This window comes from Balaenoptera physalus, assembly GCF_965194825.1.
Source record: "Balaenoptera physalus genome assembly, chromosome: 13".
Classification (NCBI taxonomy): Eukaryota; Metazoa; Chordata; class Mammalia; order Artiodactyla; family Balaenopteridae; genus Balaenoptera; species Balaenoptera physalus.
The window spans coordinates 98,004,458-98,032,188 of record NC_138892.1 but is presented as its reverse complement, the minus strand read 5'-3'; the positions used below and the strand labels follow the sequence as shown (position 1 = coordinate 98,032,188).

General features: G+C 46.0%; 1 protein-coding gene and 1 long non-coding RNA gene across 2 annotated transcripts in view; one reads left to right on the top strand and one right to left on the bottom strand.

The window, feature by feature from the left end:
* Positions 1-78: 78 nt before the first annotated feature.
* Positions 79-27,331, bottom strand: GSG1 (germ cell associated 1). The gene is given in 9 exon segments (XM_082422007.1): positions 79-804; positions 807-890; positions 893-1,028; positions 1,030-1,072; positions 2,902-3,013; positions 3,667-3,819; positions 4,514-4,684; positions 5,978-6,296; positions 27,286-27,331. Coding segments are annotated over 8 exon segments (1,098 nt in total). The 5' UTR covers positions 27,286-27,331; the 3' UTR covers positions 79-724.
* LOC309641714 overlaps positions 14,219-27,731 on the top strand; it is a 68,453-nt gene continuing 54,940 nt past the window's right edge. Inside the window, exons 1-3 of the long non-coding RNA XR_014252745.1 lie at positions 14,219-14,966; positions 15,761-15,968; positions 20,016-20,140. This is a non-coding gene — a long non-coding RNA (uncharacterized lncRNA). The remainder of the gene's footprint in view (positions 14,967-15,760; positions 15,969-20,015; positions 20,141-27,731) is intronic.

The window sequence follows — 27,731 nt, the reverse complement described above, 5'->3', positions numbered from 1 at the left end:
AGCCGTCAAGGATGGTGGGTTTTCCCTGACGGAAAAGAAAAGGGCGAGTGGATGGATGCACTGGTCGCTGGGGAGCCGCCATCCTGTCTGTGTGGCCTCAGTGGGCCGTTCTGGGGGTGGCCTGTCCCCGCAGGCTGCAGGAGCCTTCTCGTGTGCCCTAGTCTCCTGATGGCTCTGAGGATAATGTGTAATTAACGTGATGTGATATGTTCCCTGTCGCGGGGATGCAGGACACCATGGTAGGCAGTGCGGAGGATGCCCGTTCTACAGGTCAGAGCTCCTAGGAGAGGCTTCCAGTGTGTGGCTTCCAGGAAAAGTCAAGTGCACCACGGAAAGCTGAGCCACCACCAACTACCCACCTCCATTCGTCCAAATCCAGGACAGATGACCAAGTTGGTCGGCCTCTAAAGGGCAGGAACTATATTTTACTCCTCTTTGTATCTCCCAGAACCTGGCATATAACCAACAATCAGAAAAGGCGAGCAGGAACTTCTGAATGAGTGACACGGGGGGCGGGGAGTGGGAGGCGGGGGTGAGACCAAGCTGTGACAGAAAAGGGAGCGAGGGCACCGGGTACCCGGACACACGCCCCCTGGACTTGGACTTTAAATGGCCTTGTTCTTAACCTCTGAAAATCATGCTCAAGAAACAGACTTTGGCTTAAGCACGTGTTGATAACAAAGCAACATGTAGGCCTCAGCCTGCTCTCCAAACCCACTAACCCCTAACACTGTTCTTCCTCTGCAGATGACCCGGCCACCTCTTCCTGCGGCTCCCAGCTGGTCCCGTGTTGAAATTCCTTGTGTGTAGCTCTGAGTAGAAGTCCACTCCTCCGGAGACGGAGCGGACGGGCTGATGGTGGTACTGGGGGTAGCTGGTCAAAGGCCCCTCGGGTGGGCTGTGCACGCCAGCTCCTGAAGGAAACATAGGTGGTGATGCCATAGGCAGCTCGGCGGGGCTCCTCTGAAGCTCTTACTGTGCTTGCACTTGAACTCCAGCGCCAGCCGGGTGTATGTGTTGAAGGTGGTTGACAGCTGATGCCATGCAGCAGGTAAAGGAAACCCAGGCCGTGCTAGGGACAAATATACGAAAAAACTGGAATGTAAGACTGACTTCCTTACGGGTTTGAAAGAAAAATACCGGGATCGCTTCCTACTAGTCAGCTAGGCCGATGCCACCTTAGGGATTTAAGGATCTCATGGTGTTGCCTTCCACCATGTTGCAGGTAAAGAGCTGTGGGCAAGAGGACTGAATTTGGTCTGTCTTAGGGTAGGTTCTGAATGTTTCCTAGTAAAAGACAATGCCTCGTATAGTGTTAAAGTCAGGCTAGGAGTTTAACAGATTCATTTTCACTGCACTGATTAGTGTAAGTGCTGTGTTCTTTCATACCTGGTGGCTTATTTTACGTGTGTGTGTATACACACACACACACACACACTCACTCCCCACCCTGCCACACAATTTTTTGGACGGTTGTTTCCCAAGCTACAGTTACCCTTGTATAATCTCCAAGATTCCATAGACCTATAGCTCAGCTGGACACAGTGGACACAGCCCGAGGCACTACATCCCTCCTTTCCCTGACACACATACTTCCTGCCAGATACCTCTTCCATCTTCCTTGGTTTTGCACCTAGCTGTCTTAGGGTCCACAAAGTTGAGCCTCTGAGAGGCATTCAGGAAACACTGACTACACGTCTAGAGGTATTATTATAGGTTGCTCTAGTGGAATTTGCCTACTATGGAAACAATGTGGTTCTTGGCTTACGGGAGTTTGTAAAGGATGGAAGAGATGCTGGAGATGAAGAGAAGCTGGATGGATTCAACAAAGAGGAAAAGACACCAGGGAACTGTATCAAACACATTCCTAAAAACTGGGGAAGTCAAACCCCTAAGTCTTCCATGATCATGGGAAGCCCAGGACACCAGGAGTGGTGTAGGTCGGGGGGGGTGGTATTTCACGAGGCCAAGTGATGGGAGTTTTGAAGTCTGAGCTCTGCAGTTGAAATGCCCAGAATGGCTTGAAAATGGATAAAAGGTGAGAAACGATGAGTCTGGAAAATGAGCTAAACTGATAGGGTGGCTGATGGAGAGATCAAAGGCCCCTGAATCCAATAGCACATATTACACCACCGTGAGAAAAGGGGATGAGATCCTGTGACGGACATATATAGGCTTCCATATGCCCCTTCGGCATGGACTGTCTTTCCAGCGCTGTTAAGTGCTTAGCACTCGGCCCAGGTGGTTCATGTAGGTCCAAGTCAGCACCTGTGCAGTGAATGGAGAGCGATCTTCAAGGGAGAAGGTGAGGAACCCAAACAAAGGGGGTGTTTCCCTTGAAGGTGTGTGTTTCATCATGGTTGGTGCTTCCCTCTTAAGAGAAATCTAAACTAACTGAGCCCTCAGTTCTTTAAGGGTTAGAGAGAGACCGGTAGGGGAAGTTTCATTTCTATCACAGTTTGATGGAATAAGAATGGAAACAGGATGAAGTCACTCTTCGTCACAGGAGAAGAGTGAGCCATTCACAGGAATGGACTCCAATCCAGATTGCAAGGCTGATTCTTCATTTCTGTGTCTCCCAATACCTTGAATCATAAAGTATATAAAACAGAGAGCATCATTTCTGTAAACCATGCAAAATTAGTCTCACTTCCCAAGGGCGTCATACGTATCAGGTGAAGAAGCACCTGTTACAGCTTTATCAGCAGAAAAAATAAGCCCGAGGAATCCACTCTGTACCTCCTCAGAAGGTGGGGAGGGAATGGGTGTGGGATGCTGGTCCAGCCCTCTGGGTGACTCATGCACATCTGGGATGAGGGAGGAAGAGAAGGCAGAAGGACACAGAGCAAGCCTCTAGTTGAGGTGGACCAGGGAAGAGAAGAAAGGTGGAGGAGCATCTACTAAGAGGCCCAGCCACGATTCCAAGCATGGGGCCTCCAGTCTTCTGGACCCAAGTTGGCCGTTGCTTGGAAGACTTGTGAATACATCACACGGCCCGCCACCCCCAGAAGCCCTACAGAGGAAGCAGGAAGGCAGCTCCCTTAGAGGCAGGCTGGCATTGCCATGTACAGGGAACACGATTTGGGAGCAACGTCCTCATCTGGCAGCAGGTACAACCTGTGTCGAGGCGTTCCATTACCCCGATGCCACCACATTCCAGGGAGACTACTCTGCAATGGGGGCTTCTCCTTGAAGGCATATTTGCAGTCGCTTCCCCAGGTGTTTGGTTTCAAGCTGTGGGAACATTTCTGAGTCAGTGCTGCACACAGGCTGCTGCTCTCTTTACTTCTTTCCCACCTGTATCCCTGTCCTTCGTCTACACGCATCTCTCACTTTATCCAACAGAGCGTGGAAAAGCTGTGTGTATGTCATGACTCAAAAGTAAACCAGACTGTATTGTACATAATGAGAAAACTTAAATGAAAATGAAAAATAAAAAGAGCCTAGAGAGAAATCATTTAGCAAAGGACATGATGATCTAATACAACATTTCACATGTTATTTCAATTTAAAATTAAAGACGCCTGTGCTGTTATCTCCTGGCTCCATTCTTGAGACTGCCTTGGGGCTCCTTCTTCCCTTGGGACAGAGACTCCAGCCTTTCGGCTAGTGCTTCAAAGGCAGCAGAGGACACCCACCCTCCTCTCCAGCTCTGGAGATGCTCACCTGACAAGATGGAGAAGATGGTGGTGAAGGTGCTGAGCTTGAGGCCACAGCCGGGGTTCCCCGTGAATAGCAAGTCCATCAGTAGCAGGAGGAAGCTGATGAGTTCAAGTCCGATGTAGACGAATTGGACTCCCAGTGATAAGCACAGGATCTCTGTCAGAAACCAGAGGAAGAAGAACCCTCACCCTGACAGTTAACTAACTGAGCCGGCGGTGAACAAATGCTGCCCATGAGAAGTGGAGAGCCTCGTAGCATCAGAGGAGGAGACAGAGCTGAAAGCAGCTGGGACAGCCCTTAACCTGGGGCTCTGTGTTCTCACTCTGCTCAGTACCCAATACATAGCCAAGTACTCTTGATTGACTGTAAATACTCTTAGGGAGGTTTGAGAAGAAATCATCCAAGTTTCACCAAATCTTGCAGGGATATGACTTTGCTAGTTATCATTTTTGTTTCTCCTTTGTTTTAAAGTTTAATTTTGGACCAATCCATTTTGTTTCTCTTCTTCCTCCCCCCCATCCCCACCCCCGCCTTGCCCTCTTTGACTCCCTTCTTTCTATGTTACAATAAAATTATCGGGGAAAAAAAGAAAAAGGAAAAACCCAAGCTTTCTACATGGTTACTTGGCAACTGGAGTAGGTTAGAGCTGTTGGCGGATTTCTATTTGTGGACTTTATTTGTCCCTGCTGTTCCTATTTTGCATTCCTGCATAGGAATGAGAGTCAGCCTAGCAGGAGTTTGTGTCACCCTATAGGGCTCAGAAGAAGAGAAAAGCAAGAGATCACAGTACAGTTTAGATACTCAGAGGCCCAACTCAGTGGCAACTAAATTTGTTATCAAAGCCACATACTTGCCCCAAGCCCCAAGGGAAGCTGAGGGACGAAAGCCTTCTCCATCAACCGCTTCCCTCCAAATCGGAGAGTGGGGTGACATGGGCCTGGCAACGTGGCAAATTCCAGTAGTCCTTTCTCACCTCTCTCGGTTGGTGGTGTGAGTTCAAGGAAACTTCGGCACCTCTCCCCTGAAACAGACAAGGTACAAGGCGATGAGGTGCTGCCCTGGACGAGGGATGCAGACTTTTCCCCAGTCCCATCCCAGGTACCGCTCCATTTGGTCCTACACAGGCCTGCCCAGCAGGTGGTAGGCAGGCAATGAATGTCTCTTTGGAAGCAGGAAAGGATGTATGGATGGATGAACAAAATAGGCCAGAGTCATCCAAGATGAATTTCTCTCTCAAGTCCTGATAATGAAGAGTACACTTCCCTGAGTCACCCCGGGGAATGTTCCCAGCATTGGTTCACCAGCACCTTTTGCTCCTGCTGTACCACTGGCCTGCAGGGCTCTAAATTGTTTCCGGGACTGGAGTTGGAGCAGTGCTAAGTGGCAGAATAATAACTCAAGTGTAAATGAAAATACACACGAGTTATAATCCTGTCCCATCTCCTTTTCCCCTTAGCCTAAATCGGGGGAAGCAGCAGATTGCAAATTGTACACAGTTCTGGGCTTTAGAAAAACTTCACGACCAGGGGAATCTTTGCATGCTTTGAGCAGGGAGGAGGGGGTGTCCTCAACCCCACTGCTCCCCACCCGAGGACGACCCTTACCTAACGGGCTGGCACAGCGCCTGCTTTGCGAGTGTGAGACCCAGCGGCGTGAGACCTGGGAGGGTCCGTCTGGGTCCACCTTCCACAGTCTAGTTATCCCCTCTGGGCTTCAGTTCCCCTACCTTTTCAATTGTAACAGTAACACTTAGAATGAGAACACCCTTTTGGGGTCTTATTTAAAGGCGATCTACTCTGATCCCTGCATCTCACAAATGAGAAAATCAAGGCCTGTAGGAATGAAGTTCTCCCTATAAGGTCACAGTTGGGCAGAGCCCGGGCTTCTTCTATGATATTCTCCTCGTTTTGTCCAGGCAACTCTAGCTCGCTGGGATGGAAATTCTCATAATGTTAAAGGTCTGCATGAGCACAGGGAACTCTACTTCGCTTTGCTGTACGATAGAAACTAATACAGCATTGTAAAACAGCTCTACCCCAATTAAAAAAAAAAAAAAAGTCTGCATGAAACCCTTTAAGGGTAATGCTATTTGAAACCAGCGAGACTGGAGGTGAAACGCCAGATGGATGGACTTTGGACCTTATTACGAGGGAGTCTGATGGGGAAGGGACACAGTGCAGAGTGGGGAGACCCCGAGGCGGAGGTGAGGCCCGGCGGGGGCGAGTGAGGGCCGTACAAAGACTCCCACTGATTCTTTGCCCGCATGAGATCCCTGGTGGGGAAAAGCTATCAGGTGGGTGGGGTGAGGGGCCACCTGGGTCTCCCACGATTTCCTCACAGGAGAGCCACACGCCACTCCGGAAGGCACGGAAGGTGAAGCGGTCATCCCCAGTCTCCCAGCTGTATTGCGCCACCTGCTGGGATGATGCGTCGGCGCTGCTCCCATGCAAGGGCACCGGCACATCAACGCACTTGGCTGGCAGACCTTTCCCGCACAGGGGCTGGGGCACCTTCTGTATGCCCACAGACCAGTAGTTGCTGAGCAGGGGTGCTGTGGAGAGGCTGAATGACAGCATGTTGAGAAAGGCAGATAGGCATGTCCATTGGTCAGAAACGGCCTTCGGGAGCTCCATCTGTAACAGACAAACACAAGAGCGGAGCCCGATTTCAGAGCCTCCTCGGAGATCAGTGCCCTCCCCTGCGGCTCCCTAAGCTCGAGCCACTTTCCTCCAACAAGACGGGCACAACGAGCCACAGGGAGTTTTCTCCAAGTAGCCGTGAGGCAGCTCGGGCTCCAGGAGTGGCCCAGAGCAGGCACCGTAGTGATGATGTTCATTTAAGCCGGACCTTATTATATTAAAACGCTTATTGGGGATAATCTGAATAAGCATCAGATAATAATGAGATTAAGCCACTGAGCTAGTATCTATCTGGTTGAGAAAAAGAATTGGGAGCTCTCCAAATGCTCCTGCTGGTAATTTTTGTCTTCATTGAAAGGTAGCAGCACTGACTTGTGGAGGTATTTGTTATTGTGACAGCGTAAGTTTTGGATGTCTTCGTCCCTGCGTTAGATTCCTCTGAGAGGAGTAAAGGGGCATATATCCTATCAACGAATGTTAAAGTGGATCATCCCTGGGGGAGCAGATAGAGGCACTGGGCCCTGGAGGATAAGAGGGCAGTGGGCCAACTGGGATGGGGGGATGCTGCGACCTTTGGAGAGGAGAGGAAGCTGTGGGTTCTCAGAGGGGTAGCGATATGGGTCCAGCTTCCATCCACTGGCCCTGAGATGACAGAATCTCAAACGCCAGCTGGCTGCATGGTACCCATGGAGGCTGGACGCCGAGTGCTGTGACCTTGGAGACACGGGACGGTGCCCTTGGTGGGTGGACAAGAAACGCGCAGGGCCGGGCCCACAGCCTGATGCAGCCACAGTGCCTGACTCCCGGGGGTAACCCAGTGCGTGGCTGCAGAATGAACGTGGCCCGGGTAGCTCTGGCTGGAGCCCCTGACCTCGTCATTTTTAGCCTAAGAGAAGAGAAGGGCGGGCTGAAAAAGTCCACTATTAGATATTTCAATGTTGGGGAGTGGTGGCTTGGAGCCAGATTTAAGCTGATTTAGAAAAATAAAGAAATCTGACAGGTTTCAGATTCTGAGACCTTTGCATTACGAAGCAGTTTGTACTGTTATATTAATACATACCGAATGGAGAAGAAGCCCATACTTAGTTGCTGACAGACACTTCTTAAAGTAAACCATCTTGAGCCTTCTAGGCGATCGCTCATATCAGAATTAATCAGACCCAAATCTGCTTAGCTTAAGAGATGTAAATAAAACCATAGCTAAATGAGACAGGCCCATCTCCTCTCATCACCTCCAGCTTAACATTTTCTACATTAAACAGGGAACTTTCTCTTAGAAACATAACAGTTTGTTCTTCAAACTGTCATGTCAGTGCATACCACAGACAAAGTGCAGGGTTTTTTTTTTTTTATGGCAATAAGAAATATACCAGATTCACATGTATATAAAAAGCCAGTAAGCAAAACGTATGATGAAACAGCTTCTGAAAAGCAATTTGCTAATATGATTTTTTTTAAGCACTCAACAAATTAACTCCACCAAGAATTTTCTAGGTGACCCTGCTGAGGACTGAAAAGCCATGGCATCCGGAAGGGGGATGATCTTATATTGCCAGATACGGGAGTCAGTATGAGGCCCCCTTCTTCCTGCAAAAGAATGTTTTATTCTTGTTTTTAGTTATGAAAATCCTATTGGCTTTTGTCATTGTTCTGTTACTATGAGTTAGTTATCCTTTCTATTTTTCTATCCACTGCTTGACTAGGAAAATAGACTTCAAGGTAAAACACCTTCATCAATCATCCTGTATAAAAGAAGAACTAAGGATTTATGCAATTCTACATTTTCGACAACTTTATTTTCAATCACATCACATCAGATTTTAATTCTACCCTCAATCCATTTCAGATCATATATATTTGTAAGTTATTCTTCAGGCTATTCCGAAATAAGAATAATGAACCCCTCGCCACAGTACAACCACTTTGTAGCAGCACTAAGGTGACAACCAAATTAAGGAATTGAGAAGCAGAGAATGAAAAAGAGCTTAGAATGAAGCCCAGAGAGGTTGTTTCCAGGAGTGTCCAGCAAGGACAGACTCAAGGAGCCTCATTTAAGAATTATCTTGATTATTGAATGAGAATCCATTCAACAGTATTTTCAAGAATTATCTTCAACACCCGCAGTGCCATGCCCTGCATCACATATTTTATTCCTCTCCCCAAAATATGCCTTTTCTCACTAGGATCCAGATACTTTTTGAATTGGAAGAACAATCTAATTTGGCAACGGTTTCCTTAAGGGGATCATGGAGAAGTAGCAGCCAGAAGACAAGTTCTGTCTTTGCGTGTACTGATAAGCCCCAAGCCAAGGGGACTCTTTACTCTCTAGAAAAGGGACAGAGTGTGGCTTCCCTGCTCAGATCACTAGGAAGTACATAGATGTGAAAATGTCAGTAATTCTTCCATTGACGTAGGTTAACAGAAAACCCTCAGATTTAATATAGGCTAGTAAGGAGAGCAAATTGATGAGACTGGCACATCTCTTAAAAGAATCAGGTGCAAAACAGCTATGGAATCTATGTTCTGAGTAATAAGAGAGGGAAGCTGGTTACCTTGGCCATGGTCAGCATCTTGTGGCTTGCCCAGAAGGACTGCAGATGCCATCTGTGCTCCAAATCCCTTTGGTTTAGTGTTGAAAGAAGGAAAACTCCCTTTCCACCCTCCTCCCTCCCCCTCCCACCCCTCCCCTCTATCTCATATTTTTTTGGAGTACCTCATGATTAAATGCTGCCTTGCAGGGAACTTGGGCATTTAATAATTGACAGTGCAATCATGACCCAGCTGTTCTGGGAGATTACACAGGAGAGCTTGCCAGTGGGGATCTGAGATTCAGCATAAGAAGCAAGAACCTGGACCTCTGCATGTGCAGAGGGAAATTTCTTTAAAGAGTACATGATCACTGAGTTTCCATCTCACTGCCATTCCCTAGGTAAGTAGTGTGAATGGACTGGTCTTGATTTTATGGCAGACAAAATATTCCAGAGTCACCATTACTACAAAATACTACATTCCCTTGTGTTGGGTTTTCCATCCCTTTAATAAACTCTGTGACCTGCAGTGTCAGGGCCTCATGGAGCCATGGGTATGAAAAGGCTTCTTGGTGTCGTGGGTGGTCTCCACCGTCCAGTTAGCGATATTAGTAAGGATTATTACAACATCCTGAGACCGTCAGAGTGTTAGATAGGGTTGGGGGTGAGGATGCAGTTGGAGGAGGGTTGGAGAGAAATAAATCCCAGGGTCAGCAATGCTATAGCTATCTACCATTTCTCTCCCAATCTTTGGGCAAAGGGATAAAATTTTTTATTTTTTAAAAAATCATTTCTAAAACTTAAAAAAAAAAAAACGAATCTGGTAAATCAATAAGGGTTTGATTGCATCTCTTCTTGCCGTCAGTCCCCTAGAAGTACAAATTGTGCTTTCTGTACTCAAAAATTGTACCAAGTGGGATGAGAAGGCGGGAAGACTGCTGTGAGTTCATCCTCCTCCCCTTGACAGATACTCTTTCTTCCTGGAATGTCTTCTCTTTTACCTGGTGATCTGCTTCTCATCAAGATTAATAAAAGTCACTCATTCTTTAAAAATGTTGCTTCCTGGGGCTTCCCTGGTGGCGCAGTGGTTGAGAATCTGCCTGCCAATGCAGGGGACACGGGTTCGAGCCCTGGTCTGGGAAGATCCCACATGCCGCGGAGCAGCTGGGCCCGTGAGCCACGATTGCTGAGCCTGCGCGTCTGGAGCCTGTGCTCCGCAGCAAGAAAGGCCATGATAGTGAGAGGCCCGCGCACCGCGATGAAGAGTGGCCCCCGCTCGCCACAACTAGAGAAAGCCCTCGCACAGAAACGAAGACTCAACACAGCCATAAATAAATAAATAAATACTTAAAAAAAAATGTTGCTTCCTAAGAACAGTTCCCTTTGCTTTGTCCTTGTCACACTGTACCCCTCCCATGACGCTTTCTATATTCCATTCTAATTGTTTGCCTTGACCGTAAAGTCCTCAAAGGCTGCTGCTTGTTCAAGAGCAGTAGGTCTCAATTCTGACTGAGCATCAGAACAATCTTTGCAACTTTGGAAGATATGCAGATTCCTGGGCTCCATCCTGAGCTGCCATTGTGGTTCTGGGGTGAGGCCCAGGAATCTGTAATTTTAGAAGATTTTGGTACCCAACCAGGGATGGACTTCTGGTTTCCGGTTCTGCATGTGAGGACCTTGGGAGTCACCACTCTGACCAAAAAACAAGTAAAAAGCTGAACAGACTGAAAACTATATAGCCAGGGGATTAATGTACCATAAAATCACACCTCTTTGATTCACTTTGGGCTGACATTTAATGAAAGCCTCTCTACCCTGCCCTGCCCTTCTGCCACCTCGTCCAGATTTGCCACCAACCAAGTCATGGTCTTCCCATCCTATGTTTGTGCAGTTGGTTTAGGGAATCAAAGGCAGGCTTCCCTCGGAGCATTTGAATTGGCCCACACTCCAGCCAAATGAGCCTGTCACCGGATATGTTCTCTACTCTTAACAGCACGTTTTACACATGTCCTTCTGTCCAGGCGTGATGTCTGTATCACCCAAATGGCCCTTTCTTCACGGTGACAGAACTCCCTCTCTTTTGGGAGGAGGGAGCAGGGATGCTTGTGGTCACTTTTTACCCCTGAATTGGCTGTTGGTCTCTAGGCTGCAGTTTTCATCTCAACGCTGGGGGGCACTATCTCCCCATATTTTCCCTCTTCGGACACAAGCTTCCCCCACCAGTTGGCAAAGGTGGGTGGAGGTGGCTGACCGCTGGGCAGGCTGGCACTCTTGCTTTTTCTTCTTCCCTTGGCCTCCTCCCCACACACGAATCTATAGAAGCCGTGCGTCAGCCTTCTGGAATTCAGGGCTCAGAAAGAACTCTGAGGCCATCCAGCTGCTCCCCTGAGGACATCTTGTAAGACTGTTTGCTGTGGCACATTTTTTTGTGTGGCCAGTTTTAGTTTTCAGTAACTCAATAGGTCCTCATATACTTCCCATGGGAAATACAACTCCGCAGTAACAGAAAATACTGTTAGCCAATGTTTCCTGATGAGTTTTGCGCACATTTTTCCCTACTTAATCGTATCCTCATTCCCTTTCCACCCCAGAACAGTGAGCAATTCTTTTCCTTTCTCTCTGCTTCCACCCTTCAAATACTTGGAGACACTTCTCATATCCCGCTTGAGTCACCGTTTGGCACAGTACTCTGTCTTTGGGTTTTTATTGCCTCTGCTCATAAACCGTGCCCCCTGTGTCTTAATAGCCCGAAGTGTGCCTTCTCCAGGGAAAAGGGGATGGGAGTGGCAGAGTCTCAGGTGGGTCACATGAGGAGGTCTAGAGGTGGATTTCGAGAGTGTAGCTGATGAAACCTCAGCTTTGTGGTCCCCCACTTACTCAGGCCCCTTCCAAGATGCTGTTACCTAATTTGTACTTGTCATTTTGTATTATTTTTCTTAAAGAGGGCCTCTCAAATTATATTATTTTAGCCCTTCCCAAAGCCTGAATCTACCCCTTAGGAGGCTGTGCATTTAGTGTGTGTGCTTGGCTGGCTGGCTGGCTCCTAGCTGTGACCAATGTTGAGACCACCCCCCTTCCCTCCCCAAGGACCCTGGGCCACAATGTCTAATTTCCTCTTTTTGACAAAACATGAGTTTCTCTGCCTGGCCACAAAAATCAGAGCCCAGCATCCCACTCACTTCCTTTCATTGTAATTTGGGCATGTTAATCTTTTTTTTTTCTTCTCTTAGGACAGAAAAAGTAATCACTAGTCAATGCCACATAAATATAATTTGGTTAGGCTCAGAAGCTCATGATTCAAGACAGATGAGAAGATTCCACATCTCAAAACAATATTGAACTTTTGTGTGTTGGACTTTTACCATCTCAGGATTGACCTCACAGGGATGTATGTGCGATTGAACATTTATGACATCACAAAGTCAAGGGCTGGGACTAACCTAGTCTTGCTAAGGTCTTAAGTTGTCACGCCCTGCACTGTGCAAAACCACATTTACTAGGTATGAATGAAGAGAAACTGGTCTTGGGACACCCACACTTACTTTGTAAACAGGAATTCAATTTGCTTTGTGACTACGCTGAAGGTTAGAAGTGATTAAAACAATGGGTAAGAATGCTGAGATGTTGAGCAGTGGAAGATTGTATAGCACACCACTTCCCTCAGGTCCAAGCCTGGGGCTACAGGGTCTCCATTTTTTTTTTTTTTTTTTTCATATATCCATTCTGGCATTTTGTCCCAAGAGAGGTTTGTTTGGGACAGATAGTAGTATCTCTGTCCTTCTCCCAGGAGTCAGATTTCTGACCCAGGCCCTGTTAACTAACTCCTTTCTGTTACTCAGTAGACAAAAGGCTGGAATGAAGAGTAAATGTTTTGGTTGTCACTGGCTCTGATCTACACTGCCCTGTTCTCTGTTCCAGCGTGTTCTACTGTGTGCCTCTCTCATGTAACTCATCATGTGGTTTACTTGGCTGTTCTGCCCACTTGACTAAGTTTCTAGATACAGTAGCAACTATGCTTTATTCATTGTTGATCCTCAGAGCCTAGCCCTAACAGCCACAAATGAATGGAATGAATGAATTAAGTGTGAAATGGAAACCAGGCTCATGAATACAATTAGAATACAATTAGGAAGACTATGGGTGAAGATAAGATAACGAAGAAAGGTGTTCAAACAGCCTTCTCTTGTAGAGGAAACACGAATCCTCCTGCTTCACATACAGAAGAGCAGTGAGAAGCTAAAAAGAGGGTCCACAGGTCCACAGAAACACCCTATGCCTTTCTACACAGATGCACCCAGAGTTTCATCAAACAGACCCTCTGCCAATACATTTCCTCCCACCTGTGGAAACATTCCTGCTGTTTGACCAGCCAAGCCCAGAAAACAGCAATGATCTCATGAACCAGTATTATCTTCAGTTCACAGACACCAGGGTACAATCAGATTGCTCACAAGCCAGTGACAGATTGGAAATGTTATGTCCTTTCCCAAGCTCGTTGATTCCCCACTGACTGGAGCCCTTTCAGCTGACATATCTTGGAACCGTTCGAGCTTTCGAAGCTCTAAATTACAATTTTTACTTCAATGCCTGACATGTGACTCATTTATTAACGAAGATAAAGAAGGTTTACACAGGACATTTTTGATATCTGCCTCCTAGCCCTAAAGGGAAGACTAATGCCGCTAAAATGCCCATGCCGAGTATCCAAAATACTAACACCGCTCTAGGACACTGAGCTCTGGGATTTCCTAGCGTCAGGTTAATTCTCATGTAACCATGCTTTGTGTCCACATGACCCTAGGGGCTCACAGAATAAAAAACGACTCCTGTCTTCCTAACATGGGTCCCGGAGTTTTGGGAACACCTACTTATGTGCAGTGGGAAGGCCCAAAGAAAAGCATCTGGGGGCCTCTCCTCTCTGTGCCTTTTCCCTTTCCGCTTTTTAATGGAATTGTTTGAGGGCTTTTGCTAATGCAGTCATTTCCAGGAGAGGAAGCCGCCTTTCTTCCATGCCGCAAGCAGCTGGAGTGAATCAGAGGGGCAGCCCATCCGCACATCCTGTGGGGCAATCGCTCACACTGGGGTGACAGAGCCCTCGTGGCCTGCTTGGGGAGGGGGTGAGGGTGGTGGTGGGGGGGGGTGGGTCTCGGGGGCCGATGGGTGGGGCGGGGTTCTAACGCGAGAAGCCTCTCGAGGGGTGCTTAGGGCGCGGCCCCGGGCGGGCAGCACTGGGCTGCCCCGTTTCCATCCCGCGTGCGTCCCCCTTGTCCCTTCCTCTCCTGTCCTCTCCTCCTGCCCCCGGCAGCCGCGAGGCCCGAGCATAGGCGAGTCTCCGCCGCCACCCCGCAGCCCCCTCCCTCCCGGAGTAACACCCCAGCCCAAGGTTTACTACGCCTCCCGGTCGCCTAGCAGCGGCGCGCGTTGCCATGGCGACGCGCGGGCGCGTGCTTTGAATTGTTTGGCTAGGCTCCGCCCAGCGGCCGAGCGCCAGAAGGTCCCGAGCGGGTGGGGCTCGCCGCCAGGGCCCTTCGGGCCCTCCATCTTCCTGCGGGGACCGGAGCGGCGGCCCGGGGCCCCTCCCAGGCGGGGCGGGCGGAGGCAGTGCGGAGACCCTGCCCATCCCCTGAATTCCGAACACAGGCTGGAGGGCCGAGGGTCGGGAGGAGCCGGGTGCCGTGGAATCTAGTCAAGGCTTTCCCCGCCCCCTGCCCTTCCCCTGAACTTACTCTCCCGGCTCCAGTTCTGCCGGAAGGCCGTGCCTTTGCCTCATTTCGTGGGTCCAAGAGGCTAAACTTCGGGGCCACGAACCCTCAGCAGATCTGAGTTCTAGTCACTGCTCTACCCACGACCCCAGGACGGGACTAAAGATTTTGGCCAAGTTCCCTAATCTCCCCGAGCGACTGTTTTCTCAGAGGCGAATTAGAAAGAGTTTGACCTTCACGGTTCTGCTGTGAAGATCAAAAGCGGTGGAGTGAACGTGGAAAGGAAGAGGACGGACCCCTTCCGTGTCCTGGACGGCTTACCAGTCCCTCCACAGACATTTAATCCTCACAACCAGCCCGAAGGAGAGGCGGCCGCTCCGTTCTAGACGCGAGTCCGATTCCCAGAGGCTGACTCGCTCAAGGCCACAGCGCTGGTAAATATTGGAAACGTCCTGAGCCATGGCCTGTCCGCCCCGCAGCGAAGGGGAGGCCCAGTCACCTTAACCATCGCCCAGGTTGAGGCCCAGTTAGGAGAACGCACACAGAATGAGGTGACGGATTGCGTACTTTAAACTTCACGGATTTATACCGATAAACAGACTCTCCCGTATTTCCTCTGTATCTCTCCTCATAGAGCAACAAAATGTTTTTTCACTGTGGCTGGCTTTCCTGTCCTATGCCTGTCCACTTCTGAGGATTCTCTTATTTGTGATCTATTCACTTAGGGAGCTTCTGAACCAGGCAAGCGGGCTGAGCCCACCACGAGCTCTTCTCCGCGGCCCCAGAAGGGTCTCTTTCCTAGAACCCGTCCTATCCTTTCTTCTGAGATCCCTAAATTCCAGCCCATGAACAGCACACCACCTTGCTCTGTGTGTTTTATTTCTCTGGCTAATTGTAAGCTTCATTTTTCTTTCCTGAGAAAGGCAAGATATGGGAGGATGAACATTGCCTTTTTTTGTTAGTAACCCTGAGAGCTGCAGTTTGGTAGTTCCCAACTTTCTCAAAATGGGAGGCAAGTCCCTTCCAGATGTGGGTTCTACCCTAAACAAGCCAAGACATCTTTGCTGGCTGTGAGTGTCTTTCTGGGTCTGGAAGCATCTCTGCAGAGTCTTTGAGACCAGAAAGAACCTAAGGTCATGCTGTCCTCCTTAGTTCCAGCAGATTTCCCATCAGAGCTGGCTTTCAGTGGGACCATGGAGCTGCCTCACCATCTCTTTCTGTTCACTAGAGTGATACACATCTTTATCGCTGCCATGGTCGTTGGGCCTTCTACCGGGGACCAGCTTTTGTAACAGGAATCATACAGATGGAGAGGAAAAAAGAAGAGCTAGAAGACACTGAGCTGCCCTGGGAACAGAGAGGAAAAGTATGATAAGAGTCAAAGGAGGAAGAAATGGAAGTTTTAATGGAAGATGATGAAAAAACAAGAGGCCAAGGTAGGGACATCACCAGGTTTATCAGTAAAAACTGAGCTTGAGTAACACATTTTTACTGCATTTCAGATAATCCTACCACGTGTTCTCAAGCTCCTTACCTTGAGCATGTGAAATAAATTGATGAATTTGTATAACACCTATTACCAATCCAACATTAAGAGTACTATACATGAGATAGTCCTGAGATTTCAGAATTCAAGGTACCTACCTTCTGGGTGAGAGAAACATTTTGAGTCAGCTGAGAGGAATTGCTCATTCACTTTTGAAGTTCTGAGGCCAAGGGGTTTCAGTGTTTCTTCTGCTCTGTCTTAATCGGTTGCATGGGATGAGGATGGATTTGAAGATGAATCAAGGCCCCTCTTGCCAGCAGAGGGGTCAGGTGGTGTGAGGTGGGCTGGAGATGATGAAGAGGCTATCCTGTAGCCAGGACACCTATGTAGGTGGGGCTGGCTGACACAGGAGGCTGCCTCTGTGACATCACAGTGGCAGCAGGGGTCTCCCTGCTGCGCCCTCTGCCTCATCCCCCCACTCTCAGAAGGACTGGGGCCACTCTGGGGGTACCTATCGGAGGCCTGGGTGTCTTCTCTGTCATCTGGATCAGTGCTTTGATTACTATGCATAAGAATCACCTGGGCATCTTAGTAAACGATCAGATTCTGAAGGCTGGGGATGGCTCCCACGTGAAAGTGACCAGACCGCATGGGGTTGTAAGACCCTAGACCAGTGCTGACAAAGAGAAATGAGATATGACGTAATTTAAAATTTTCTAGTAGCCACATTAAAAAAAGGAAAATGGACACAGACCCTGAAATACAACAATGATATCTTATGCAGTGCTGTCGTCAAAGTCAAATGCAGTCCTCCCCCAAACGATAAAGTTGGGTTCAATGGAAAAATAATTTACACTGTTTCCATTTTTATTTATTTATTTATTTACTACTTTTGGCCGCATCTTGCGGTGTGCAAGATTTAGTTCCCTGACCAAGGATTGAACCCATGCCCCCTGCACTGGAAGCTCGGAGCCTTAACCACTGGACCGCCAGGGCAATCCTGCTTCCATTTTTGAAATTTCAATTAAAATGAAATAAAATTAGAAATCCAGTGCCTCAGTTGCACTCCGCCGAGGGCTTTGAGGACTGCGTAGCTGCATGTGGCTAAACTGGGCTACTGGACATCTCAGCTCTAGACCATTCCCAGAAAAGACAGTGATGTACAGAAATTAGCACTCTAAAGGACTAGTATCTGGAAACTAGTAGGTGTTCACTAATATTATTTTAAGAAGTACATAATGAGGATTTGGGGGCTGTTAACACTGAGACGTAACTCTGAGGCTTGAAGAGAGTTTTCCAGCCAAGGGTCTGGCTGGGGACTTTCTGCCCTGTGAAGTGTCATGCTCAGTCCACCTCTGAGCTTTTACTTGGGGGCCCCTCACTGGGACTCCTTTTTCTTCCTTGTCACCCCACGTAAATCCTACATGACCTTCAGGGCACACAATTCCAACCTCAATTCAGCCAAAAGTCTTGCCTTGTTATTCTAGCCCTCATTTCTCTCCCTTGCCTTTGAGCTTGCATAGCATGGATGGCCCAGCTGCACTATGGGAGCTTCTTTCCGGGGGCTCTTGCGCTGCTTGCTATGCTTCAGGTGTGTTAGCCTGTCTCTCTCATGAGATCCTAAGCTGCTGGAGGACAGACCTACTTCTTTACTTTGATTGTGCTTAATATAGCGTTAAGGGCGTAATAGCTGCTCAATAGATATTATTTGATTTAATGAGCTAAGGTACCTAAGTAAATGTCCGAGAGAGAACATCAAATCTCAAAGTACCAATAACTTGAACAAAAGGAATAACATGCCTCATTCTCAGAACGTCTCAATTTGATCAAGATGTCAGTTCTCCCTAAGTTAATTTATAAATGTAATGGAACCCTAATACAAATACTAGTGAGCATTTTAAAAGAGACAGATTGATATTAAAGTTCCTATGAAAAAACAAATGCCCAAGACTAGCTAGGAAACCACTGGAAAGAAGGAGCTCTGAGGGGGGATTAGCCCTAACATATTAAAGCATGCTAAGCCTCTGTAACTAAAACAATATGGTATTTACTGGTGCATGGCTAGACAAACAGACCAGTGGAATAGGAGAGAAAGTCCAAAAATAAACACAGCTACAAGCAGACATCCAGTATCTGACAAGGGTGATATCTATAATCACTGGGGCAAAGATGATCTTTTAACAAATGGTGTTGGCACAAACTGATAGCCATTTAGAAAAATATAAATTGGATTCATTTTTATACCCTATATAAGAACAAACTCTAAATGAACTAGAGATCTGAATGCAAAAATGAAATTATACAAGTACCAGAAGAAAGCATGGGTAAATTCCTCTACAACTTGGGTGTAAATAAAGGCTTCCTAATGATCTAAAAATCCAGATACTAGAGAAAAAAAGATTGATAAATTTGACTACACTAAAAAACCAAACAAATGAAACAAAGTGGAGGAAAATATTTGTACTACGTATGACAGATAAAAGACTAATATCCCTAATATAGAGAGTAATTTTAAAAATTAAGGAGGGAAAAGGGCCACACTTCCTATAGAAAAGTACAGAATTCAGAAATAGGTGGTTCACAAAAAGAGAAATATAAATGGCCCTAAATATATGAAAAGATGTTCAACTTCATTTGAGTCATGCAAATTAAAACTATAAAGAAATCATTTCTTATCTGTCAGATTGGCAAAACTATAAAGCCTGACAATATACTCTGTTGATGAGGCTGTGAGGAAACAGGTCCTTTCATTCACGGCTGGCAGGAATCCAAAATGGTACCACCCCTGTGGAGGAGAATTTGGCAGTATTTAACAAAATTGCATGGGCTTTATCCCTTGACCACAGAAATCCAACTTCTAGGCATTTACCCTGAAGGTGCACCTCCAACAGTATGAAAATATATATGCACAAAGTTATTCACTGCAGCATTATTTGTAATTGTAAAATATTGGAAACTACCTATATCTCCAAGCATAGGAGATGGGTTGAATAAAATATGTTATATACATGCAATGGAGTACTGTGCAGCTGTATGAAGAAAACCCAAAAAACAAAATAAGGGAGTTTTCTCTGAACTAGTATCAAATGATTTCCAGGAAATACTAACTGAAAAAATGGACAGTACAGAAGAGGATATATAGTATGCCATCTTTTGTGTAAAAAGGGAACGGAAATGAAACATACATATATCTTATCGTTACCAAAACAAACACAGGAAAGATAAATCAGAAAGCAATAAACTTGATTACTTACCAGAGGGAGGGGATGGAAGTGATTCAGGAGGGAGTGACACTTCTATGTGAATAATACTTTTAGTATAGTTTGACTTTTGGAAGCATGTCAATCTTCCACATATTCAAAAATAAAATTAAAACAAGATGGGAAGGGAAAGAAAAGCCTAAAACAAAACAAACTGAAATGAATGAATCCAATTGTATTTCAACCACACTGAAGGAGAAAAAGCAAAAGAAAGAACAAATCTAAGTATCTCATGAACACGTTGTTTGACTATTTATCTTCTGTCTTGGCTGAGGTTGAGTGGAGGAGAATTGTAATCAACTCCCGAACTCTTCTTAGTATATAATCTTATTCATCTCATGGTAAGATGTGTCAAGAAATTTGGAAACTATTTTAGATGTACTGTGGCATTGGGCAAGTGAAGAAATGTGTTAATGCTATTGGCAGTGAGAAGTACCGTATGGGAAATGGACATCAAAATGTGGAATGGGGAAGGCAAGAAGGAACCCTGTGGGGCTGGATTGGAATTAGAGGCATCAATGTGAACTCATGATTTCATGTATATATACATACACACATATGCATATGTATGTATACATATACACACATGCATATGTACGTATACATATACATATATACACACATGTGCACATAAATATGTATACATGTATATGTATTGTGCATGTGTATGTATATATAATATGTGTATAGTATTATGTTTGTATGTATGTATATAAATACATGTATATTTTTTCTAGCTTTGTCTACTGAAAGGGCCTAGAAGCAGAGACACCCCAGTAGCAATGAGCACCTACAACTCAAATCTTGGCTGCTAATTCCAAGAGCTCCTCAAAGAAATGGCCAGTTCCAGAGCTGGGACAAGGTAGGTACATTATGAGCTTGGAACATTTGGCCAGAAAGTAAAGAAATGCATGAAAAAAAAATGATGAGGGGCATTCACAAGGACACAGGAACCACCTTGAAGGGATTGCTACTGGTTAAATCTGGTACAGTTTGAGCACCAAAATAATTAAGTATAGCATTGAATAATAAACCATTGAAAAAAGTAGGAATTAATAAGTCCCTACTAATAAATATGTAGGCAGATAGATAAACAAATAAATATATAACATTCTATTTTAAAAAGTTGGACTGTGTTCCTAAAAAATGTCAATGTCACAAATGTGACCATGGATGCAGAGACTGGAGTGATGTCCCACAAGCCAAGGAATGCTGGCAGTCACACCAGGAGTTGGAAGAGGCAGGGGAGAATTCTCCCCTGAGCCTCCAGAAGGAACGTGGGCCCCTGACATCCTGATTTTGGCCTAGCGAAACAACCTTCAGACTTGTGGCCTCCAGAAATCTGGGAAAGTAAATTTCTGCTGTTTTAAGCTCTCAAGTTTTGTGTTAATTTGTTAGAGGAGTCTTAGGAAACTAACACAGTGGTAGAAACTGAACTTTCTTCAACTTCTGTCCTCACCCTCCAGCCCATTACATATTCTTTCAGGAAGGTGCGTCCTCCCTGAGCCTTACTGCTTTTAATTTATAACATAGAAAAATAGAATATGTAGGGATACTGAGAGTAAAGGAGCAAAGGTCTGCAAAATACAACCTCATCATGCAAGCCTTTCCTCCCTCTAATACGGAAAGGTAGGTGCTTCCCAACCTTGCCGTCTCTCTCTGATCCATCCAGATATCACAGGCACAAGGTGATCCAAATTGACTATATGAATAATCCTACCTCCTGTCTTTTTCTTTCTTAAATCATTATTTGGCTGAGAAAGGATCTAATTCAGAATTTAAAAAGAAATCCAATTGCATGTACTTATTAGTTATACTCCCTTTAATAAAATTTAATGCACTTAAACTCCTCATCATTAATTTGGTGCATTGTCTCATTTAATCCCCATAATGCAACCAGGTAGGTTTATTAATATTATTTTCCTGATGAGGATGACCTTGAGGAAGTGACTTTACAGATGATGGTTCATGACTTTCTGATAAGTTATGGTAGGATGGCAGATCTAAGGGGAGTTCTATGCAAGCATGGCCTGGACACACATTTTGCCCAACTTCCTGGGGTGATTAGCAAACATGGCAGAAGTTCAGAGAAGGTGAATCTCCACGGAGGCAAACAGAATGGACAGGGCCCGCAGACAGGAATTCCGGTGGAATTTGAAGTTGGTGGAGTCATCAGTGATTCCAACATAACTAAGTCTGCTTAGGTTTCCAACTGTCTCTGGTATCATGTGACTTTGATAGAGTCCAGGTCAGGAGTTTTCTTGAATGTAGGTCATTTCTATCTTGGCTGTGAAGATTCTAAACCATCTGCATTCTCTACTGGGTAACGGGTAGAATTTGAACATTTGGAGGTGATATTACCCACGTGGCAAAGAACAGTTTAAAAAATGCATGGTTAAAAAATGCAGCTGATACTTCAGTCTCTAAGCCAATTATAATATTCTGGCTTTCCCTCTTGATATAAGTACTTGCTGGCACTGTATAAAGATGACGGGATGGATGGTAGGTAGAATGGAATTGCAGGGTTAGTGCCAAATCTCTTAGGTTAAGTCATTGAAACTTTGAAGAAATCTGTTTCCTCATATCTAAAATGGGGTTAATAAAATCTTTCCTACTTACTTCATGAGGATGTCGTAAAGCTAAAATGAGGAAATGTGAACTTCTTAAGAGCTTTGGATTTAGACAGATCTTGGTTCTAATCTACTTTTTCCACTTAGAGAACTTTGAACTAGTTTATTCAAAATCTCTCTAGTCTAGTTTCTATGTCTGAACTGTGGAGATAGTAGCAGCTACTGCATAGGGTCTTAGAGGAAATTAAACGAGATAACAAGTACAACGCATTTAATAGTGCCAGGCATAGAGTAAACATCTCATTCATAGAAGCTCTGATTATTAAGAGTCATAATTGACATACAAGGAATTTAAAAGGTTAAAAGGAACTGTGCAGCATCTTACTGAATAGTAGCAGTAGTAGTTGGTACAAGGCTCGCAAAATCTAAGCATGCCTGTGAAAAATGCAAATACGTTTTTATTTATTAATGACAGTGAGCAAGGCAAATATGCTTGTTCGGGCAATTAGCTCTAGACACAGAAGTACGACCAAGCCCTAATGATTTTTCCCCAGCTGAGACATTATCCACCTCTATTTCGATTTCAGGTATTCCTACTAATCCTGGCATTTTGTGAAGCTTTTTGCTCCATGTGTAACTTGATATGCATCTTCTACTTCCTAAGACTGTAAATTCCTTGAGAATAAAGACAGCATTTTCTCGGTGGCTATTGAGCCGCGTGCGCCTTGGTGAGGATGGCATGTGTGTTCAATACATTAAGTACTAATCGGTGTTGGGGCATGGCAGGAATGGTTCACATTTCCGCCCAGTGTGATTCTGGGGAATTGCACGTAGGGGACATGGAGCAGGGGAGATGCTAATGATTTGCTAGGATTGGGAGCCTCTTATTCGGGAGAGCGCACATGCTTTTCTCCCTGGGGCTGACATCCACAGCGGTATGAAAGAAAGTAAATTCTGAAGCAAAGCCCAGAGGACTGGTTATGGCTCCTTTCTTTCTCTTTTGAAGTAGTGGCTTACATTAATTTAGACGCCAAAGTCTAGGCTCTGATACTTTCTAGCTGTGGGAGCTGGAGTGTGTCATTAGGTCACTTTGAGCCTCAATTTTCTTATTTTTAAAACAGGGGTTGAGAACCTACTGTATAGCACAGGGAACTCTACTCAGTGCTCTGTGGTGACCTAAAGGGGAAGGAAATCCAAAAAAGAGGGGATATATCTATACATATAGCTGATTCACTTTGCTGTACAGTAGAAACTAATACAACATTGTAAAGCCACTATACGCCAATAAAAATTAATTTTAAAAAATTTAAAAGAAGGTAAAATGGGGTGATAATATCCATTCTATTTGCTTCACGGGGCTGTCCTAAGCACCGATGAGAAGGCATACATAAAAGCTATGCACACTGATACAAGGGATTGGGTACACACAGGTACTGTTATGATGTCACCCCCACTACGGGCATGGGTCTTTTTGGTGGCTTCTTGCCCAGAGATGACAGTCAGCTACATCTGAAGCGCTGAGTACTCCACTGGCTTCCAGGAGAGGTTGCTGTCCAGAACACTTCAGGGGCTGTGCCCCCTCAGTGGCCCTCGTCCTCCAGCTCACAGACTGTGCTGTCAATTTCTCCAAAGCAACCAGGGCCCAAACCTGGCTCTCCAGAAGCAGGAGGCGTGCATGAATCTGTTCCCCCGGCTCCAGCACTCACCAGTCACTGTTCTGCCCAGAGTTGCCTGCGGCCACGAGCCGACATTTAGGCAGCAACTGGCTGTATCTGGTGTGCAGTCGAGGACCCCAGAACAGAATTTCTTTGTGGGAGGGTAACCATTCCCCCACTGTTCCGGCTTCCTGGTGCTTCCAGGGTCTTCTATAAGTATTTCCACATTTTGCCAGACTTCTCCTTCCAGAGTCTTTGCTGTAACTCTTGGGGTTGAGTGACCCACTTGTACACCTCGTCCTTGGAGTATGACGTCTGACCTGGCCAACGGCAAAATCGTTGGCTGATGCGTCATAGGTCAATTATGTCTCCCCAGGTCCCTCAGGAGAAGGGACATTATCAGCTGTGACCATTACTACCCATCACATCATTTTTTGAGGAAATTTCCGGAAGAGGGGTATATCTGAGATTGCTTTTGCCCCTCGCATTGGTAATCATCAGACGTGAGTAGACAGAGGTAATTGATCCTCTGGAAAAGTCTAGAGGCTTCCCTGCTTACATTTCTCATCGGCTCTGTTCCTTTTTACAAATACTCCAAGACGCTCATGGACAAATTCCCTTCCTGCTACTCCCTCCGCTTCTCACCTTACCTGGAGAAAGACATTTCCAGGGCAATTATAACTTCCTTTAGAATTTAATCACAGAATCACTGAACTTCAGAGTCAGTAGAGGCCTTGGAAACCACTGTCCTAAGAGTTTCATGTGGACACACGTGGACCTGGGGGCTCAAAGAGATGAGGGGATTTAAGGGATGAGGTGGCTCCAGCTACGTGCTCCCTGCTCTCTCACACTGCATGGGGCTGAAATTTCTCTCTGCAATAAACGGCGTATCATAAACTAGAAGGAAACTTGAGCGAGCTTCTGCTCTAGCCCCCTGATTGAGGCAACATTGACCTGGCACCCAGACTGTAGGCAAATCTATTTACTTCATCTTCCTACATGATGTTCTTTCACTGAGGTCTCTTATAAGTCTGTCTTTCACTCTCTCTTTTTTGCTTGTTTTTTCTCTTAATTCCTCCCTCCCTATACACTATAATTAAATATTACTATTTTAGTCCCTAGGCTTGTGATGTATTTTCTTTAAAAAAAAAAAAGACACAAAGCAAAACAAAGCAGTGCTGCCATGTGGCAAGGCAACTGTATCCCAAACGTTGTTTTCCGCCAGGCACATCAGGACACCAGGCTGGTCCCTGCTCATCCCTTCTGCTCTTCCCTCCCATTTGTTTTGAACTTAGATTCTTTCACCAAGTTCCCTAGACCCCAAAGAACACCCTGTTCAGCAAGCCCAGTCTGTCCTCTACCCTGTCTGCCACATGTTATGGAATTCCAAGTCAAACAGTGCTTTCCTGCCTTTTCCATTCAGCACAACAGGACTGTTTTCTCTGCTGGCAGGGGACTCACAAAAAGAGGAAAATGGAACAAGTCTGTGAAGGAATAGGCTCAATTACCATGATGGAAAAGTAGATATGAAGTATAATCCTTGTAGTTACAAATCATTCATAGGATTATTATCTCAAAAAATGTTGTATATGCAAATTTAAAAATTACAGCTTGGAAATGTTTTGGAACCTGCCCAAGTTATCTGGGAGCCAAAGGGCTATGTTCCCTCCTTCTGGTGACCAGTAATTTTGTTAGGGAACCATTGACCGAAACTGCCTGCCTTGGCCAGGCACGATAATAACTGCTTGCATGAGCTGTCTCACAACAAGAGGTCCTGATAAGGAACATGCTGCTGCTGCTGGAAAACTAGCCAGGAGAATTCGGGAGGGGCCAAAAGGAGGGAGGAGACGCCAGCCCATAATATGTCCTGCCAACCTTCCAGAAACCCTTGCGCTGGAAACCATCTTGACTGAGAGATGTGTGCACCACCAGGAAGGGCCTTGAATTGGGCCAAATATGGGCATGGGCAAGATGATTGGCCAGAGACAACCAGGAAAACCTGGTTGTCTAACCAGGTTGTCTAACCACATTACCATAAAACCTGAGACTGTGAGCCACGTGGCAGAGCAGTTCTCCTGGGTTCTCTTACCCCACTGCTCTCTGCCTGGGCGCCCCTTCCCCATAAAGTCTTTTGCTTTGTCAGTACATGTGTCTCCTCAGATAATTCATTTCTGAGTGTTAGACAAGACCCCACTCTTGGGCCCTGGAAGGGGTCCCCCTTCTGGTAACAATTAGACCCAAACCAGGACTCATTTGAGAGTGAAAGGATGCACTACTAACGAGGATGCCAGTGGTCTTCTAGTCTGTACTTAAATACCTTTACTAAGACTAGGCAGTGTTGTTGAATGCACGTTTGTGTGCTTGACGCATGGTGAGGCCAAGCAAACCAAAATGTCAGAGTTTGGAGCAGAGAAAGTTTTATTGCAGGGCCAAGCAAGGAGAATGGGCAGCTGGTGCTCAAAAAAACCTGAACTCCGCAATGGTTTTTGGAGAAGAGTTTTTACAGGCAACATTTGGAGTGAGGGCTGCAGGGTGTGTGACTTTCTTCTGATTGGTTGGTGGTGAGGTAACAGGGTGGTACTCTAGGAATCTTGTACTTGTGCTCATCCTGAAGTTACTATCCTCCACCTGGGCGGGGACCTTAGTTCCTGCAGAAGGACTCAAAGATATTGTTATGTATATCCCTTGAGGAGGGCCTGGATCCTGCCCCATCATTGCACTATTGTTTCTTGACTGCTTCTCCTTTGTTTCTATGCTCCCTTACTTCCATAATTAGTAACTGCTTGAATTTGCCCTTTGGAACTCGGAGAAGGTAGGAGGCCGAAGCCTTTCCCCTACAAATAAGAAACTGAGACATGGAAAGTCTTTTGTACCCAGGAGGGCCCCACAGGGTCCTGCTCGGTTTCAGCAGTGCATTAGTCTCTGGACAGCTCTGAGCATTAGCTGAAATCAGCTTCTTTGCCTTTGTGTGGATTCTCTCCATTGAGCCATCAGGCAGGACCTCATCCTTCTTCCCACAAGAACAGATTGATGTTTGAAGATAGTTCTCCTGTCTACTGAGTCTGTTCTTCCTCAGACTAAGTCTCTCTAGTTCCTTCAGCAATTCCTTATTCGGTGTAGTCTCTTGGTCTTTTGCCCTCCGGGCTGCTCTTCTGAAAGAGCTCCACTTTGTCTGTATTTGAAAGTGTCTGCCCGGAGCCAAAAGCAGTCCTCCTTCTGCCTGTAGCTATTAGATCTCTCAACCTGGCCTGACACAGCAGCTTCTTAGACAGACCCAAGGAACAGGTGCTCAGCAGATACCCTCTTATTTTCTTGAACTTCTTTCCACACACTTTCTCGGGCATGGTGGGCAAGGATTGGCAGGCATCAGTGATGAGACCACAGGTGCAGGAGGAGGAACAGGGGCCAAAGGTCCCCTAAGCTGGTCAAGCCTTTTACGAAATGGACAGGATTAAATAGTTTTGGCTGACTTTCTGTCAAGGGCTTAGTTTCCAGACTCAGACTACGTAGATTCAAATCCTGTCTTGTACTACTTATAAGATGTCTAAACTCGAGCAAGTTACTTAATCTCTGTGCCTCAGTTTCCTCATCTGGAAAATGTAAAATCATATTGCTGTTGTCAGGATGGAATTAAAGGTGCTGAGGACAGCCCCTGGTGACAAGTAAGTCTCACGCATGCTATTATCGTTATAAGTGTTGTTACTCTCTCTGCCGTCCTTTTTTCTTGGTGCTGTTGGTCACTCCTGGAGAACTTTTCTGAAGCAGCAAAAACTACAACTCACCTGAGTGCTTCAGGCTGGAGACTCACGTTTGCCTTCCAGATTGCAGGTGTCTCTGTGGGAGGATAATAACATGGAAAGCCTGTCATTAATCCCTTTCAGGCTCCTGGGGCCTTTCATGCTAAAGAATTCCAAGGCCCTTGAATAAATGAAGCCAAAACAATCATTAAAACTCTGGACATTTGTATGGCAGGTACAGGAAGTCATTCTGATACAACTCATTATCTGTAGTAATTGCTCATTATCTGAAGTTTGGGCTTTAAGAGCTTATTCTAAGTAATCTTTAGATTTCAAAGCTCAACCCAGAGTCTCCTTTCCATTCCTTTTTTCCTTCCCTTCTGGCAAACCAGAGACAAAGGCTGTGAGCACTCCTTCCAGCTCCATTTCCTCAGATGGGAGAAGAGGAAGGCGCAGGCCAAAAGAGGAAAAAGGCAGTAACATGGGATTCC